This window comes from Aedes albopictus, chromosome 1, assembly GCF_035046485.1.
Source record: "Aedes albopictus strain Foshan chromosome 1, AalbF5, whole genome shotgun sequence".
Classification (NCBI taxonomy): domain Eukaryota; kingdom Metazoa; phylum Arthropoda; class Insecta; order Diptera; family Culicidae; genus Aedes; species Aedes albopictus.
In genome coordinates this window covers 25,200,093-25,220,324 of record NC_085136.1, presented here as the reverse complement: position 1 = coordinate 25,220,324, position 20,232 = coordinate 25,200,093, and the positions used below count along the sequence as shown (strand labels likewise).

The 20,232-nt window shown below is 43.8% G+C and overlaps 1 protein-coding gene across 5 annotated transcripts in view; it reads right to left on the bottom strand.

The window, feature by feature from the left end:
* The window catches only part of LOC109428376 (glutamate receptor-interacting protein 2), a 98,367-nt gene that overhangs the window by 22,343 nt on the left and 55,792 nt on the right, over positions 1–20,232 (bottom strand). Inside the window, exon 1 of one of the 5 annotated variants that reach the window (XM_062844238.1) lies at positions 5,664–5,691. The exons of the other annotated variants lie outside the window; for them this stretch is intronic. Within the exon in view, the coding sequence (XP_062700222.1) occupies positions 5,664–5,676 (13 nt within the window). The 5' untranslated portion in view covers positions 5,677–5,691. Of the gene's footprint in view, positions 1–5,663; positions 5,692–20,232 lie in introns of those variants that run through there. 5 annotated transcript variants of the gene reach the window in all.

The window sequence follows — 20,232 nt, the reverse complement described above, 5'->3', positions numbered from 1 at the left end:
TCATTACCAGCAACAATCGCCAGATTTCGAGTCTTTAGCATATAGTGATTTTACTCTGGCCGTTATTTTTGCTGAATAGATACACGTTTACTTCATCTGTGAGCCCCAAATTCTTTATTATGCGTTAAAAATTAGTCCTACGTCAACATTGCGGTTATGTCTCAGACATTACACACTCCTAGTTTTTGACAACCAGCACGCGTGTGTTTTCATCATGGCGGCGCGGCGGAGGATGCGACTCGCTCACGCGGGATTGGAGCGTGAAATACGAATCCGTGCGCGTTGCGTTACGTACGGCTGAGGTTGGCAACAAAGTACATAGAAGTGAATCAAGACGGATTTCGGTAAGTGGTCAGGGACGACACGGAACGCGTCGTCGTACGTAGTTGTAGAGCATAATGTTTTCCGTGAATGTAGAATGAAAACAACATTTGAGACGGAGGGGGGCTAGAGAAAGAAATGAACGAGGACTGAGGAGGCTCAACCAGGATGAGGCGACGCGGTGCGGCTGTTCGCCGCTCGTCGCTGTCAGACTCAATTTGTTTTCGAATATTTTCCGCCGCCGCGACTCGACTATACCAGTTGAGTTGAGTGGCCAACTCCTTTCTTCTTTCTGCGCACAAGTCCGAGGCCAGACTTCGAGTGGGATGTTCCCCAAACGGTTGCCTCTTCCATCGCATCACGCTTCACACAGTCAGTGGCCATAGGTTAATTGATAGCAGCTAGGTAGATGTTTTCCACCAGGCGGCCCAGATCCAGCTTGCTCGTATTTTGTGTTTTCTTACTTTGTTTTTTTTTTTTTTTCTTGGTGCTATTTTTTTTTATCGTTTCAGCGATGTAGGAGAATCAATCGAAGCAGGCGCCAACCGAGTGATGGTCTTGGAAGGCCAAGGTGAATGTTGGACATAATGCATCTTAGGAAAGTGGACGATGTTGTGATTTTCATTTTGTTTTTTTTATAAGACGCGATTGGTAAAGTTTTAGATTTCTAGATCAACATGTGAAAACGGCGGAACAACCATTGCACGCCCCCGTTTCCTGTACGGTTCCGTTTCGTTCACCGGGATTTTGTAAGGGCTGCAATTCAACATGCCAAATCGCTGCAGAATCAAGGATTGACCACCTTGTGAATGTTCCTTCATCGCGGTTGTAGGATACTTTCATTCCGTGGAAGTAATTAGTCTCCCCACAATCGGCTATCTTGAACACGACGGAGAGCTCGATTATTAGCTTCAGAATCGATTTCAGCCTCCGTCCAACTATCATCAACAGGTCGTCAACATAGATGATGACAAACAGTTCGTCGTCCGCTACGCACTTCGTGTAGGCTGTAGTTATGGCATGATCTGAGATCTTCATATAAATCACTAAAATAACTAAAACGGCCGCTATGAAATAAACAGATAGCGCCACCGTAGTCTTGTGTGTTTGACGTTACTCGACTGCTGTCACTGTGTTACCGTCCATATACGGTGGCGCTTTTGTTTTGATGCGATGAGTAGCGGAAAAGTCTACTTCAATGACCCATTGATACACTCGCGCTGCAAGTACTATTTCACCACTAAATGGGCTTCGGTTTTCACCAATAACATCCTCTTCCACTCGGAGTTCCCTTTTCCCCATCGCGAACAGCTTTCAACCACACGATCATCTCGACCCTCGATATCGTTATAGCAGTTCGGAACATCTGTAATGGATGACGCGGCAGAAACACCTTCATAACGTCTCAGTTTATAATCAGGGAGCTTACGCTACCGTTCACTATGTCTCAGCTACGTTTGACCCTCATCTACGGGTTAGTGCTATTTGCGAAGGGCCCGATTTCATTTTTTCACACCAGGACTCAGCAGAGGTAATCATCTTTGACAGGGCTGCATTTGGCCTTCGATTGATGAGATAGACGGTGGTGAGAGCCACCTCCGGCCACAACTTCTTCAGAACGCTTACGCGTTTGAGCCATACTTAGCTACTTGGTCCACTGGTAAGCTAGAAGTCTTCAAGCCGAATTTCACCGTAGCTAGTCATGTATTCCTGGAACTTTCTGAACACTTCGGACTTCGTTCGCATAGAGCTTCGCTATGACCATCTTCATGTGCAACGGAAACTGCTTGTTGCTGTTGCCAGAGATTCATATTGGACACTAGGTCATCCTTCGCCACGTTTATGACAATGGGTTGCTTCAATTTTCAGACCGCCGAAAATGCTCCGCTTTCTTTTGGCTTGCGGACGCATTGGCTTTTCCACCGGAATTCTAGCGAAATTCTTTCTTGAAGTGGCCACGTTTTCCGCATTTATGGCACTTACCCTGGAACTTCAGTGGTTTCTTCGACTTATCTCCGGAAAACGCTGCTCCTTTAGTTTTGCCGGTTTCTACTTCCTTCTAGTTATATTATTATTATATTATTATAGTTATATAGCCTGTTGCTTCCTGATTAGATGCTGGATTCTTCCAGATAATTCAAAATGAGAGGTACACGTGCGTGAGATTTATGACTTGACGGCGGCACGGTAGCACCCTTCCAGAAGGTTCTTCTGGGGTTCCTCTAAGAGATCCTTCCTCAGGGAGACTCTTTTTGGGGTACCTCCAGAAATTCCCTCTGGGATCCTTCTGAGATTCATGAAAGGTTCCATCTGAGACTCTTTCAGGAACTCCTTTCAGGATTCCTTCTGAGATTTCTTCTGGGATTTCAAGAGATTTCTTCCTGGATTTGTCAAGGATTTCCGGGAATTCCATCCGCTATTCTCCTAGAAGCTTCTTTTGGAAGGTCTTAAGCAGTTGTTTTTAATTTCCCGAAGGTATTCCCGGCAAAATGGAATCCCGGAAGGAACTGTTGAAGGAAAACCAGGAGAAACTTGTTGGAGTGTTTCGTCGAGGAAATCCAGCAGGAACTTCATGAGGAATCCCACAAACAAACACTGCTGGAGGAATTATCTAAAATACCCGTGGAGGAATTCCCAAGTTGACTGCAAGAGTATTATATTAGAAACATCTGAAAGAACTCCAGAATGAACTTTCGAAGAAATTTCAGAAGGATTTACAGGAATTCCAGACGGATCTCTTGGTGGAAACCAGAAAAGAGTCCCTAGAATCTTGGAAGAAGAAGAATCCTGGAAAGAGTTCTTGCAGACAGTTTCTTAAAGAATTCCAGAAGCATCTTAGAAGAAGTGCCAAGAGAAATCCCAGAAAGAGGTAGAAGTTCTCGAAAGAATCTTGGAAGTATTTCCTGAAAAAATCCTGAAAGGAGTGTTCCGTTCGACAGCAGTCAAACTGAAGAAGCATCTAGCAGTGGCAGCCACACATCTGCACCACGAGAGCTCCGCCCATCCAACCAGCGACGAACGAACGACGACGACGAAGCGAGTGCTGAACAGCAAAGCGACGACAATAAAACCAACGGCCGAACAGCGATCAGCGTCAGTATCCTTTCATCCGTCGTCGAGAAAATCACACAACAGCGAGAGCGAAGCCGAAGCGAAAGAGAACGATTGGGTCCCACGTGCGGACCGCATGATCCCGTCGACAGCAACGAACAGCGGTGCGCTGGTAGCGTGATCGGCGCGTGGCTCCACCTCGAGTAGGATCGGGGCTATTAATACAGTGCGCGTCGTGGCGGCAGTATCAGTTTTTTTCGGACCGCCAACGAGTGAACATCGGATGAAATCAAGCGTTATTAGAAGAGAAATGTTAAATACAGTAGTTTAAGTAAAGGTCTCCAGTGTTTGTTATCCGCTCATCGCACATCCGAAACATCCCCGATTCCACCCAGGGTTGTTCAGAAATAATTTTCCTGAGAGTTATTCGGAGCAACGGAGTTGTTCGGAAATTGTTTTCCTCCACACCCAACAGCCTTTATCAAGGCTCAAAGAGTTATCAGGTTGCTGCTAGCAGGGCTAGTCCAGCTCAACCACCGAGGCTTCATGAGGCGAAGCCAGGCCAACGTCCGGCCATCATCCCGGGAAGGAACGCGAGGGTTCCTGCTTCCACCCGGCTCGGTTCCTGAGCGGAACGCGAGCACCACAACGTAGCCAGCGCAGATACAGTCCACTGCCATCCCGTACAAGGAGTTTCTGGAGAACACTTGGAGAGGAAAACTGGAAGCAGTTCTTGCCAGGATTCTTGTAGGATTCCCAAAAGGATCTCAGAAATATTTTCAGAGGAAATCTCAGTAGGAACTCCGGAAAGAATCTCGTATGGAATTCCTTGAAGCAATCCATGACGGAATGTTGGAAGGAGTTTTTGAAGGAATCTCGGCAGGAATTGAAGGAAATGACCTCACAGAAGAAATTCCCGAAAGTGCTCCTACAGGAATACCGGGAGAAATCCCGGGTGAAATCGCTAGAATTTCCAGGAATATTTTCTGGAAGTCCAAGAAAACTTCTTAAAAGAATCTTCAAGGGATCCAGGAATTCCTGAAGTAGTCTTAGAAGGTATTCCTCACGAAATCCCAGGAAGAATCTCTGGACGAATCCATGGAGTATTTCCTGAAGGAATCCTGGCAAGAGCTCTTGATGGAATCCCGAACGGAACCTCTCAAGGAATCCCAGAAGATACTCCTGGAAAAGTGCTGGAACAAATTTGTGGACAAACCGCGAAAGATTTTTTGGAAGTATCCCGGATGAAATTCCTGTGGATCCCAGGAGGACTAATGGCTCCCTGACCCTATTTATAAAAAGAAGCGACACTGTAAGAACAAAAAATATCGCACATAAAAATGTGTCAAACCGATGCTAGAAAAAAAAGGTTCCAACAAGAAAAAAACAGTATTTGAAATTCCTCCAACACATAATGGGCAAGACTCGTGCTAACGCTTAGCGAGATCATTTTCAAAGGCAAAACAATAAGAGAAGACGCAAGTTGAGAGAACAAACAAGAAATAAAAAATCTGATGATGAGTTATAAATTATGTTAGGCCCCTGACAGGCCGTCATGTGTACCGGAGGCAGAAACGATGGAAGAAATTTGATATACGAGATTATTTATAGCCGATGCGACGAAATCCGGTAGCAATTGCAGACATCATGCAACTTTTTATTCGACTTAAATTAAGAGTCGATAAAGCAATTTTTAATGACACATTTTACCGCAATGAAGTACAGCAATTTCGTATGTGCTGCATTTGTTTGTCTGTGGTCTAAGGCAGACTGCAAAATTAAACAGCAGATTAGATTCAGAGTCATACCTAAGCTGACACGACATAGCTAACTTACAATACATGAGCCAATAATATCTACTCGTGGTTTTCAAATCGCTTACTCGGACACCAAACAATTACTAATGGCAACAAGCACAGTGTTCCCAGATGATCGTTCATCAGTATCATCTGCCGTTCGATACTCATAAACCAGTCATCTACGTTAATTAGAATTCCAACAGTGCCAATCAAACGGGCAACTAGATGCCAGCTAAGTAAACAAGCACGTGTCAGAGGAGGTACCTTCTGTACGTCAAGACAATGGATTCGATTGAGAGTGCACTTCCCTTCCTCATGCGCTGCCCCGCATGAAGCTTGGACGTCTTGGTTAGTCATCTACTACTTTCTGGTTGCACCTCCTGTACCTTACACCAAACGGGTATGCAAAGTGGGAAAAACAAGCACTAATGGGTCTGCGCACTCACAAAAGAAAAAAAAACTACAAAACAAACGTAAAAACAGACAACATACCGATCCAACGCATTACGCCTTGATGGAGAAGCTGAGAGCGTCATTAGCTGTTACTCTACGTCTACACACACGCACTCGGATCGTTCTTGCAACAACAACGTTAGACTACGAGTCGGTACTCGGTAGATATAGAGGCACTACTGAGCAGTAACAGCAAATCACAACAGTCAGTCGGATCAGATTGATGATAAGTGATTTGCGAGTGAAATTGCTTGCATTTTTGCATCAGCGTCGGAAGGCGAAGTGCAAAAATAGAGAAAAGCGACAATGGCGGCGCCAGAGCTGTCAATCTGACGCGTAGTGCCGGCCGATTGAAGAGGGAGGTACTAGATTGGATCGCGCGCACGCCTCACACGTTTCGGATTGAAAAGTGATGTGTCTTGTTACAGAATCAGATAAACAATTCGATTCCCGTGCGAGCGTCAACAAGTGTGAACATTTTCACTCTTCCTCGGGCCCGCCCGGTGCACAATGTAAACAAAGTTAGTAAAATAAACGATTAGTCTTGGGACTCGCAACTCTATTGAGTCGCGTCGTTTTGTTTGTGCTTCCATAAGTCTATTTGCCATCTAATGAAGCCACTTTGGATCATAAGAGCGCAATTTATGTTTTACACAAAGGAGGCTGCGGCTCCATAAATTCAAATCCCGCCGGAGAACCTGCTGCTAGGCTGCTCCCATCCCAAGCCGGGCTGGATCATTGCGTAAAACAAAAACACGTCGGTCGTCGGTTAAAGTCAGTCGACTACGACTACGCAGACAGCGGGAAACGTGCGTCGACCGGAATGCACGGGATGATGCCCTGATGGCGTTATATTGTTTTTCAGTGACTACTATTATTATTTCCATTCCTCAACAAAAACACACATCGCCAGCGCACAGCACAGCAGACCGTTTTCCGATATGAAAGTGCTTGGCAGCCCGAGTAAAAATACCTTGGAGCATACCGGGATACCGTGCAGCACTACGAGCCCACCATCAGTAGGTCGGCTCCAGAGGCACCTTCTCCTTCTTTTGGTAAATTTGTGCCCACCATGCTGTACCACGGTCGGGTACCATGCCGTCGGGTACCACGGAAGAACGTGGAGTACCACGGAAGATCGTAGAGATCCACGAAATAACGTGAAGGATTACTTAAGAACGTTAAGTCTCATAGAAGACCGTGGAGTTACGTAGAGTATTACGAATATTCTTGGAGTACCATGGAAGACCATGGAGTACCACAGATGGCCGTAGCGTTGAATGGAATACCATAGAATACTGTGGAAAACCGCGAAGTACCACGGAAGACCACGGAAGGCAGTGAAGTATTACGGAAGACTGCAGAAAACCATCGTAGATCGTGTGCAGTACCAAGAAAGACCTGCTGAACACCGCTGAAGACCAAGGAGTATCACAGACGACCGTGGATTAGGATGAAAGTCCATGGGGTACCCCAGAAAGCTGCGGAATACTGTGCTAGCACTATGGAGTACTAGTAGTCCATACTATGGAAGACCGTGTAGTACTACGGAAGATCGTAGATATCCACGAAAGATCGTGTTGTTTTACCTAAGACTGTGGAGTACTACGCATGTTTTTAGAATACCACGGAAACCGTAGAATAGCAAGAAACACTATGGAGTACAACAGATGACCATGGAGTTGGATGCATACCGTAGAATACTGCGGAAGACCACGGTGTAGTTCAGAGCACAGTGGAGCATTGAGAAAGGCTGTGGAATACCATGGTAGACCGTGAAGTATCAAAAAAGGCCGTTGAATACTTTGGAATGCCATAGACGACTGTGCAGTACCACGGTAGAATACCACAGAAGACCATGGAGTAGGGCGGAAGACTATGGAATACCACGAAGACCCGTAGAATACTACGGAAGACCGTAGAGAACCACGAAAGATCGTGTAGTTTTACCTAAGATCGTGGAGTACTCCGCATATTTTTGGAGTACCACGGAAAACCGTAGAATACCAAAAAACACTATGGAGTACCACAGATGACCATGGAGTTGGATGGCATACCGTAGAATACTGCGGAAATCCGTGAAGTACCATGGAAGACCGCGGTGTATTTTAGAGCACAATGGAGCATTGAGAAAGGTTGTGGAATACCATGGTAGACCGTGAAGTATCAAGAAAGGCCGATGAATACTTTGGAGTGCCATAGACGATTGTAAAGTACCACGGTAGACCGTAGAATACTACAGAAGACCATGGAGTAGGGCGAAAGACCATGGAATACCACGAAGACCTGTAGAATACTACGGAAGATCGTAGAGAACCACGAAAGAGCGTGGAGTACCGTACCACGGAAGAACTTAATTTCTCCATGAAAAACCACCATTTCTTGGCGAGCAGCGGCGCCTAAGCCAAGCTATTTAGCACTGTACTTGGAGTAAATGCCAATGCAGAACCCGTAGCTTTCGGGAATGAAAGTACACTTTATATGGAGATCAGAGCCGAAACCGAATAATGCGATCGCCCGAGCAGGATGCTCCTACTAGAGCTGATCCTGGAACGGAGGACAGAGCGAGCAGCCAGCGGCTCTAATATGTAGCTTGACTTGTACAAGCTGTATACACGACAGCGAGCAACTATGTCTCATAATATGCTCACAGCTGCAGAAGTGGAGTACATCAAGCTGGAAGCTCAGAGGGAATAGGGAGAGGAGAGGACAAGATCGAGCGATACGTCGAAAAGGAGTTCTTATGGGCTGGATAGATCGAACACAAGCGAGAGTAGTGATTCGACTGTACCCACTGCTCCAGGAATAGTGGCGGATATACAACGCCAGCAACTACGAGATGAACTAGCGCTCCACATGGCCACAGCAGTCACGCAGTTCCGTGGGACAGACCCCATGCCCCGGCCCGGCACCGAATACCAAAGCTGCGAAATTGCTATCGGTTAACAAGTGCAGTAAGCATCCTAAACCAGGATATTCTACCACAGTACTTGGAGGCCGTACAGAACCTCGAGGATCTGCAGTTTACTGTGTATTCAGCTGCGGAGCCTGTTGTCAAGACGCTGGGATTACGGACGCGCTCGCAAAGAGACGGTGAAGATCGCACACGCCTCAGCACACAAAAACCCGCGCGGACCAAGATTGGTCGTTTAACACAGTACAAGCAGGGGAATCGACCAACGAGGCTATGTTGCTGAAATTGTTAATCCCGCAGAACTCCGAGATCTCACAGAAGTCATCATTACGGAGATCCTCGACACCCATGTACAAGCCCGATTATGTACAAGGCCTTCCGGAGATTGGCGACGTCACACAGTTCTGGGCCAATCTATGGGAGAACTCTGTTCAGCATAGCGACGATGGAATGTGGTTGACAGAAGAAGAGCGACAGTGTAGTGGAGTTTGAGACGTGACCGCGGTCGTAATAACCGCCCAGGATATACGTGAAGCTACCCGGTATACCAGAAATTTTGCTGCATCAGGACCCGATTTTGTGTATAAACGATCCACGGACTAATAGCGGAATGCTTCAACATAGTGCTAGAAGAACCCACGCAGCTACCAGAGTTCATTACCAGGGTCATCACTTATATTCTGCCGCAGGACCAAAACACAGCTGATCCAGCAAAGTACAGACCAATAACGTGCTTTTCGTTGGCCTTTTGAGCCTGTACAAAGGGCTGTCGTTGATAATAGCGAGGAGGATACAAGCCCACTGCGATGTCAACAACGTGATGACCGAGGAACAAAAAGGGTGTCGCAAGAACACGCAAGGCTGCAAAGATCAGTCATTGTGGGTCAATTCACCGAAAAGCAGAGGAACCTGAGCATGGCGTACATCGACTACAAGAAGGCATACGACTCAGTACCACACTCGTGCCTTCATAACGATGCAGCACGCGATGGAGATGTGGAGCACGTCCCTACAAATTACCGACGGAACAGCTGTGTTGCGGTTCAGAACTCTCAGTTGCGATGAACCCCCTCAGCAGAGCACTCAACCAATGCAACTATGGCTACCAACTGAAAAGTGGGGGAAGGAGTACAAGAATAACCCACACCTTCTTTATGTACGACCTGAAGCTGTTTGCGGAATCAGTACAGAGGCTGCATCAACTGTTGCAGCTTTTGACGGTGTTCAGCAACGACATCCGGATGGAGTTTGGAATTGACAAATGCCGGTCAGTCCATCTTCGCTGTTTCCGCGTCAACGAACAGGAGACGATTCGGAAAATGGTTGAAGGCAAAGCGTACAAATACCTCGGCTTCCTGCAACGGAGAGGCATTCGCCTGACAACGATCAAGAAGGAATTGCAGGACAAGTTCTTGCATCGTGTCAACTGTGTTTTGGAGAGCTTTCTCTTAGCCGACAACAAGGTGAAGGCGATCAACACGTTTGCCTTGCCCCTGTTGACCTACAGCTGGTAAAGTGGTAAAGTGGACCAAGACTGACCTCGAGGCGTTAGAACGAACAGAACTAATGACGTTCACCAAAGTCGACCATCGAGAGAGTCACCCTGCCACGCGTAGTAGGAGGAAGAGGCGTCACCAATATCCCGGCACTATGGGTCTCCCAAATCCAGCAGCTGCGGGCATATTTCGTAGAAAGCCAGAACCGTCACGAAATGTACCGCACTGTATGTGAAGCTGACCAGACCACGGTTACAGCGCCCTGTATCTGGCGCAGGAGGATTACCAGCTAAACTGTGACAACAAGACCGTTGACGAGCTGATCGTAGCGTGGAAGCAAAAGGCTGGTACGGGATGACCTCTTCTCGGAAACAGAAGGTTTCATGGTTACCATCCAGGACCTAGAATTACAGTGACGATTCGTTCGTTGAGAGCTCGTTAGATGGGCTGTCTCGATGGTTGAATGTTCACTGGTTGGGGCAAAACCCAATTAAAAAGCACTGTCAATGTCGAAATAGATGTCAAAACGAGTTTGACGTCTGACCGCCGTCGCATCACAGCTCCTGTATACAAAACGTTTACGCAAGTATGTGAGTGTTCAGTGACGTATTTCTCGTCACTTGCGTGTGTTAGAGCATTTTGATCAGTTGTCAGTTGCCCCAACGAACGAACACGATTCGCTAATCGGGGCGCAGTCGTGACCCAACCAGCGAATCCAGACTGTACAGGCGATACACATTGCACGAAGACGTGTAGTAAGTGCAATGCAGTAGAGGAAACGATCGAGCATGTCGTTGCAGGCTGTTCAGTGTTAGCTGGATCTGCCTACCTCGATCGCCACAACGAAGTTGCCAAGATTGTGCACCAACAGCTTGCTTTAAAGCACAATAGGACGCAATCAGTGAAGTACTAGATTGAAAATAGTGAGCTGGATTTTTGTATGGTGAGATGATCAGTTCTCCATTTCTGCGATAAAATGGTGCAAACAGCGTGGGTTATATGGTTTCTTGCCTAATTTGATGCTGTTTGAGCAAAACTTTGGGTAACTGTGTTGTTGAAGTTGCAAGAAACAAATAATACAACAACACAGTTACCCAAACTTTTGCTCAAATAGCATCAAATTGGTCAAGAAATCATATAACCCACGCTGTTTGTACCATTTCATTACAGAAATGGAGAACTGATCATCTCACCATACAAAAATCCAGCTCACTACTTTCAATCTAGTACTTCACTGATTGCTTCCCATTTGGTCGACAGATTTGTACCCTACTACAAGTGCCAACCGAACCCGGTTCTGGAAAATAGTTGCATAAAGCTGTACTGGGATCGCGAGATCATCACGGACCTCCTTATTCGTGCCAGCCGGCCCAACATTTTTGTTTTTACGACAAAAGGATGAAGCGGGTACCCTCATCGACATCGCTGTACCGTTAGACCATAATGTCCAATCAACGTTCTCCGGCAAGATAACCAAGTACCACGGCCTAGCGGAGGAGTCGGAGCAGATGTGGCACCTGGAGGACGTCCGTATAGTTCCGGTTGTCCTCTTGGCAACCGGAGTTGTCTCTAAATCTCTCCTATGGTCTCTAAATGAGCTGGAATTGAAGAAGGACCTGAACAGCATCCTGAAAGCGGTGATTCTCTGAACCTGTAGTATAGTTAGGCAGTTCCTAAATCATCACAACTGACAGTACATCCGAAGCAGACTCATTAGGATATAAGCATACCGGCTAATGAGATCCACAGAACCTAATCCCCTTTGGCATTCCGATTGCCCGGAGTAGGTGAAAGTTTCCAGCAATACCGAGGAGTACCATGAACGCCCATGGAGTACTATGGAAAACCGTGAAGAACCACGGAAGATTTTTATAATCACGAAAGAGCGTGGAGTATTGGTTATTTAGACCGTGGAGTAGGATGGAAGACCGTGGAGTATTACGGAAGTTCGTGGAGTATAACGGAAGATCGTAAAGTACCAAGAAAGACCGTGTAGCACTATTGACGACCGTGAAGTATTCCAGAAGACTGAGTGGTATTATAGACCACTGCGGAATATCACGTTGAACCGTGAAGTATCTAGAAAGGCCGTTGAATATCATTAAAGACCACGACGTACCACTGACGACTGTGAAGTACCACGAAAAACCGTGGAGTAGGACGGAAAATCATAGAGTATCACTGAAACGTTGCAAAACACCAATTATCGTCGCAGATTTCCCCCTGTTTGGGTTTGTTGTAGATTTAACCACGGTCTCCAGGGCTGGTTCCGGGTCAGTATCTGACATTACACTTATAGTGTATCATACCAACTGTAACGAAAGGAACGCCTCATCAAGTGTAATATCAATTTCGATGTGTTGCTTCTTTGTCAAATTCATTTATGTAGCATTGACCACTTCCTTCAAGTATGTACCAGAACAAAATGCACGCCTATAAATACGGAACACCTAAACCGATTTAAACCAAATTCAATAGGATACAGATGGACAAAATTCTACACCTATTGGTGCAGGGAGACTTATCGGTTCATCGAGTTGAATGCAGAGTCAAAAAAAAATCTTTCAATTGAATTGATTGCTTTGAAGAAGAAGAAGAAGATAAAGTGTTATCTAAAATGTTTGCATTTTAATAAATCTTTTGATCGGGCTTTCCCCATACAAATCGAAAAAATTCCATCGCGGCAAGCCGCGTGCTGTCTGTTGTTTACAATGCTCTCTCGACTCCTCTTCTCTGTCCCTACCACACAATCCAAGTTCAAAAATCGAGTGACTCCTTCACGCACGAGAGAGAGACACTTCACTCCCTCCTCTCGATGCACGTTCCTTCACCACTTCCAGCCTTAAAGGAATGGAATGAGTAATATTTTCCACTTTTATTATGCTCTACTGTTAAGTGATTTAATGGGAGACAAATGTTTCTCCTCCAGCAGAAGAGTCAGTCATTCGGTTTGTTTTTTCCTTCTGTTGTTTTTCCTATAGTGTGGTGACTAGTGAGTCTCTTCTTCACAGAAGTATTGTGTTTGGTTTTTGCATATTTTTGGCTCCCTCTTGTTCGTTCGCCGCTTTCCTCACAATAGAACCTTTCTGTCAACTTTTTTCTTACGCTTCATGATAAGCAATTTTTAAAAAGTTTTTTTTTGTAATTACGTTGTAAAAAGTACGACTCGTGCTGAAAAAATCATCATTTTGCAACATGTAGCATAAATAACTATTACAAACTAGAAACATCCTTGAAACTTTTTATCATTTTATACAACTCATATGGACATTTTTGTGCATTGAACATCCCTAAAAATGAACTGCTTAAAAAACTAAAGCATGAGTTCACTCGTTTAACGTTTGAGCCGTATACCAAGTAAACCAGTGATCGTATTAGTTGTTGCATAATATGTTAAAGTGGAGGCGATATGCGTACATTTTACATGCGCCTAAATGGAGGCATGCACGCATATGTCCTCCACTTTATCATCTTATGCAACATCTTATACGATTAGTGGTTGTCTGGGCATGATTTCTCAAAATGACGTCACGAATGAACGTTCGGTTCATTCTCGTTCGTCCCGCCCTCTTCACTCCCACGCGAATTTTGACAGTTTCCAGTGGTTTGTTTTCATTCGGTGCCATTCTTTTCTCTCGCAGGGGGTGAATTGAGGTTGTCACGAAAAGAAGGACATTATTACTAATCATGGAACATGTTTAAACGTCAAACGTCAATGGTCGTGCATTGGGAAGTTTACTAGAGGTGATTATACGAAATAATTATAATGTGAGAGATACTCTTCAATTATTGTTTAGGTTAGTGTTTATTTCAGGACTGGAAAATGTCACGGAACATAATGGTAAAAATGTCATGACATTTTTTTCAGTTCCTCAATTTTCTGTACGAACTACAGTATGCGGCAGGAAAAAATGCGAAAGTGTTTTTCAACTTCAAACCTCATTTTCGTCCATTTGACATTAACCAATGTATGTTTCAACGTTCCATGATCTATAGTAGGCTAGTTTTCTGAAAAGTTAATTTAAAAATTTCCCATTTTGGTCACTAACCTTTACAGGGAGGCGCCTGAAGATGAAGACAACCAGAATTTTCAAACCGCAGAAAATCACACAGGTCGCTAAATTTCGCATCTGATAAAACAAAACTTTTGATTTTCTCTACAATATCATCAAATATATGTACTTATTCCATCTGGTATGTGAAACTACATGGCTTTGGATCAGTGTGGTCTGGTTGTTCATCGAATTTGAGCTAATTTTGTTACTGTTATAGTCATTTTGTTTAATGACCATTGGGCGCGCAGTTTATTGATATCCGCTAATTAGGCCTACATTATCACATGTTAAACATCAAATATGTTCATTTTTATTTTTCTGTGCTAGAATATAGACATTGACTGATACACTGTCATGAAAAAATAGTCATATATATCCCATATTTAGCGTGTAATAGTGCCTTGAACTTTTCGCATTTTTTCCTGCCGCACCCTGTACAGTCCGTGAACATGAACAATAATACTGTCAGTGGAATTGGAAAAAAGAAAATGGCATCTTCATGATTCACTTGCTGAATTAAAATTTCTGATTGACATGTTTATTTGTAAGAGTGTTCATTTCGCGTAAATGATATACCAGAGGTATGAATCTGAAAAACATAAAACTTGGTAGTCGGATCTGACGGGACCACCCTATTAGGATTGTGCCCAAATCAGCGGGAAAGCCCCGCAGTCGAACGACGACAAGAGGGGGGGAAATTTCTAATTATGGAATGAAAATTCATGCTCCGGTGATTGAAACGTACGTCATCGCGTCTGTCATCCGACCGTATAGGAGGACGACATTATGATGGCATGCCATGGCCATCATCCTCCATCGTCGTAGCAAGCCACGACATCGTGCGATTGAAAGTGGCGACGTATGGTTGCTAAGATGCGCTCATATGATCATCGCCGTGATCATCACACGTGCACGCGTGATTGTTCGGGATTATATGGGGGATTCGAAAAAGTGACATTAAACGTGTGATGATGACGACGGGACATATTTTCCATTCGATTTCCACGTTGTGCGAGGTTAATGACATTTAGTATGAACAAGCAAGGCAAGCAGTCTGTCTTTCTCAGCAGGAGAAAGCAATGCCGAAAATTTCGGAAAACAAACAAATGGTGACGCCAACTGACATTTTTATGGTCCAATTCAATTTGGAATATTTTAAGTGTAATTGCATTTTCTCTAACCCTTTCTCACAGTTGCGTGCGTGCACAGCACACGCGGATCTTCTGTTACCGTTCTCGGGAAAGAAAAATGTCGAAGGCTAGACAATGTTAGTTGACGTCGTAAATCATACTTACGCATGTATAGTATGACAAGAAGAACGACCAGAAGCCGGAGATAAATGTTCGACTGTTGAAAGTTTTTCATTTTATTGTTCTATAATTTATACCATTAGATAAACTTCTGCTGAGCTGCTCGGGTGCGAAGCAGACATCTGATTTTCATAAAAGCTGTCCAATTGAGGACTATAAAAATAACATACTCTGCTGTGCCTTTCCTTCTTCATCTTCAGTCTTCTGCAAAGAATGATACCGATACTTTTATACGGTCATTGTCAGCCTTGGCTGTTGAAAGATTGGCAAGTGTGGAAGTAATTGCAAACGAACATTTATGGAGATGCTTGGTAGTTTATATTTTCCATATTTGGCAAATTGCCTTGCATGTGCTCTGATGTTGTGACGTGACTCTTTCCTATAATTATGACAATTATATGGATAGAATAAAGTTTATGGATTACAGCAACACATTGTGGAAGAATTTTTGAAGTTAGCAAGCCTCGTTTGATAAATGTACGACTCGTGCTGAAAAAATATCTTTTTTTTACAACTTGTTGCATAAGTAACTATTTTCAACCTCTAAAAACAACGTTCAGATAGTTGTGAAGCAATAGTCTAAATTTTTAAAAACATCCATTGTCTTGACGTACAGAAGGTGCCTACTCTGACACGTGCTTGTTTACTTAGCTGGCATCCTGTTGTCCGTTTGAATGGCACTGTTGGAATTCCAATTAACGTAGATGACTGGTTTACTAGTATCGGACAACAATCTAACGGTAAATGATACTGACGAATGGCTACCTGGGAGCACTGTACTTGTTGCCATTTGTAATTATATGGTAGCATTATCAGGAGTTGTATGGCACGTGTATTGTTTGTCAGCTTGCTTATTTAGAAGCTTATGTTCGGCTCTGAAACTAATATGCTGTTTCATGTAGCAAGCACTAAGCAGCATTAGACCACAGGCAAAACACATAGATGACAGCCATATGCATGACTATGAATATTCGAATGAATTAATATGAAAAAGTCAGAGAATCCAGAGAATCCAGAGAACACAGAGAATCCAAAGAATTCAGAGAATCCAGAGAATCCAGACAATCTACTCAGCTAATCGCGTTCGGTAATTTTTACCGAAATCTCAACCGCTGAGCGTTCGGTAATGGATTTTTAACGAAATTCTGTAAAAAACTAACAAATTTCGGTAAAATCTTATCGTTTATCTGTCAAACTCTAACGAACTTCGGTAAAAGTTGCTACCTTTACCGAATTTTTCCTGTAAAACAAACTTAACGGTTGAGATTTCGGTAAAACATTACCGAAGTCGGTGATTTTTTCTAACTGTGTAGACAATCCAGAGAATCCAGACAATCTAGAGAATCCAGAGAATCTAGAGAATCCAGAGAATCCAGAGAATCCAGAGAATCCAGAGAACCCAGAGAATCCGGAGAATCCGGAGAATCCAGAGAATCCAGAGAATCCAGAGAACCCAGAGAATTCGGAGAATCCAGAGAATCCAGAGATCCAGAGAATCCAGAGAATCTCACTTTTAATTTGTGTACTTAGTGCTAACGTAAGAACAAACACGACAATTTGGGGTTCAGAGATGACAGATGAGAGGGAGAGACCATGAGACTTTCCTATACAGCTCGTTAAAATCCCATCTAAATCATCTGAAACGCAATAAAACGCATCAAAATATTCCTGATACCCTCTAGAACTTCTATGGAACTGATCTGCAAACTAATGCACCACTCTACACTTTCTTGCTGATTTTTTTGTGCTGATTTCATTCAGCAATAAGAATTTACTGAGTATCAGCAATTATTTTTCAACTTGCTGAACCATCCAGCAATTTTGACAGTTGATCAGCAACGTTGTGCTGATACTCAGCAAAAAATTTGCTGTAATTCAGCAATTTATTTTGCTGTTTTTTTTTGCTGGAACCTTTAAAAAATGGTGTGTAGACACTTCTTGAAACTGACTTAAAAACCTTTGCAACCCCTCTAAAACGCCCTGACACGCTTAGAAATGCTTCTGAGTCACCGCTTCTGACCCCCACCCCTCCTAAAATCACTAAATGGAGCTGACCTGAGAACCTGTGCTACCCTCTGAAAGCCCTCTGAAGCCTATCGAAGCGCCCTGAAACGATTTAAAACACCCAAAAAAAAACGAATTGAAATGCTTCTCAAGCCCCCATCCTGAAATCCCATGGAACCCTTCTCCATGTCTTGGTACCCTTTTGAAACGCCCTGAACGCAAAGTCTACGGACAAAGTCTGCGCTCCATACAAATTTCAATATTTTTGTTTGGACGAAAGTCTACGAGGAAGGAAGGTTGAAAAGGGTGGGGTGGGGGGTTTTGAGATGGCCAAAATTTGGTTTACATGGTTTAAGAACAGCGCCCTACTAGAGGAGCTTCCATAAAAATGTGAAACGAAGCGACAACTTATCAGTGCCGGGCCGACTCAAGACACAAGAGACTCTCCGGTAATCCCAGGGTCGACTAGCTACTGGGTAATCAAGGGCACATTTCGCGATACAAAAACACTACACCAAGAACATTCACTTTACTTGTGCATTTTATTAAAACCCTAATTGTGGCGTGTGCGTGTTGTTTTGTGTATAATTTTAGTGTAAACTTATTAATGTGTGACCTATTCTAATGGTGGACGTACCGGTACATACCGCTGCTTTCGGTTGAAGGTGAGTTCGGTGGTCGACACAGCGACTCCTGTCCAGCTGTGCGGCCGGAAATCTCGCCGGATGGCAAGGCGAGCGGTGTCTAGGGCCGGTACTCGGCCGACGGGACCAGCGGGCGTTACTGGGGGGGGGGGGATGCAGGCGTCTTCCCTCGTGGACGCAATCGGCCGGCCGTGGACTAACCACCGTGGACGGCCGAGAGGGGAAAGCTCCTTTACGGTTAGGGCATTCGGCCCGAGCTATTCGTCCTCCTATGAGGATTCATGATCATTTGCGGTTAGGCGCGGGAACCGTTCCCGGTTCCGCGGGCCGAGTCGTGTGCTGGACGGGGACCTAAAGGTCTGAACAAAAGAGGTGCTATTGAACGGGACATGCACTTTAAAAGAAGGTCTAAATTAAGCGCAGGGTTTCACATTTACCTGAACAGGTTTCTTCCCAGACATCCACTTGACCAACGTCAAGGGGGGGGGGGGTTTCGGTTCTTAAACCGTATTTAACCACTACACTACAAAAACATGTCTTTAGCACACGGACGCCTGAGTTTTTTAAAGAGGCCAAATTTAGGCAATGGCCGCTAAAATCCTCATTTCCCATATTCCGTCATTCTCTTCATGTTCTGTTTAATTATTAGTTCAGCCATACTCAATTTTTGGTAGCAGCAATACAATTTCAGCGGCACAAGACCCTTTCACTTCTGTGGTATCTCTGCTGTTTTTACACAAGAAACGTGAAGGGTCCGACATATACAACATATTTAAAAACAAAAATCAACCATTTGTAACCAAACGGTTACAAATGTGCCCGAATTACCGGTGGCAACGGAGTAGCCAGCGTTTTCTTTTTTCTTGCTCGCTCTCCTAAGCAAGCATGAAAAAGAGAATGATAGAGAGAGGGGCCATTCACCCCAGATTTCGTTCCTCTCTTTCTCGTGTTTGCTTAGGAGAGTGAGCAAGAAAAAAGACAAAGCTGGTTTCCTGGATAAGTTACGGGGTAAATTTCCGGAAAATCCCTGAGAAAAATTTCAGGACATTACCAAAATTCTGAATAAATTCTCAACTGACTTGCCGACGTATGATGTCTTGAATCCCTTCAGTAGTAATAAATAAGTAGTAAGAAAAAGATGAACAAATTCCACATTGTCCTCTGCAGGATTTTTACAGAGATTACTAGTACCTGTTTCTCCAGTGATTTCTGAGGGCATTTCTTCTAATTGTGGCGACAGAATTATGCCGGCGATTTTTCGAGAATGACTCACTGATTTTTTTCCAGACATGATTTTAACTAAAAATTCTCAAAGTAATCTTCTACGAGTTCCCCCTCAGTTTCATACTCATATTCATACTCATTATTTTATTGATTCTTCCCAAAATGTTGTATCGGGAACTTTATTTAAAAAAAAATCAGAAATTGATTTCATTCTGGTTATTTCATGTTTTATTTTTCAATTTTTATAAAAATATCTACACGGATTTTTTTTTTTCAGATACCATTCAGATTCGTCCAGTTTTTTTACTAGTAACTCATCCACGAATTCAGTAGCCTATGGTGATTCCACTAGGAATTCTTAAAGAAAAATTCTTAGAAATTTTTTTAATATAAAGTTCTGATGAAACTTACTAGCAGATAGCTTACAATAATCAAGAGGAGCCGCGTTGATTTACGAATCAAAAATTCTGTGTTCATCATTCATTCAGTTATTCGATTCTAGTTGGTAGACTTTGCGAGAATTTATTTTCAGAATCGCTTTCATTCGGCACGCTTCACGTAACAAGCCTGACCTAAGCAGAAAAAAACTGATGGAAATATTCGAATCTTGATGGAGAAACTGTCCCTTGTACATTTCTACCGACAGCTTATCATGCATAATCTTTTTTACATACCGCGAAAGTCAGAAAGTTTGAGCCAAGCAATAGGACACGTTCGGTGCAGTACTAGAATTGTAGTAATGAGCTGAATTTTTGTATGGTAAGAAGGCGAATTCTCCGTTTCTACAATGAAATGGTGCGAAAAGCGTGGGTGATTCTTTGCCTAATTTAATGCTATTTAAGCAAAACTTTGAGTAACTGCATTGTTTACATTGAGGAATTCCACGGGGTCATGTCAGTCGATCCTGAGCGACCATTTCAAAAATATCTGAAACTTTGCACAGTTTTTCAATTTCATCTAA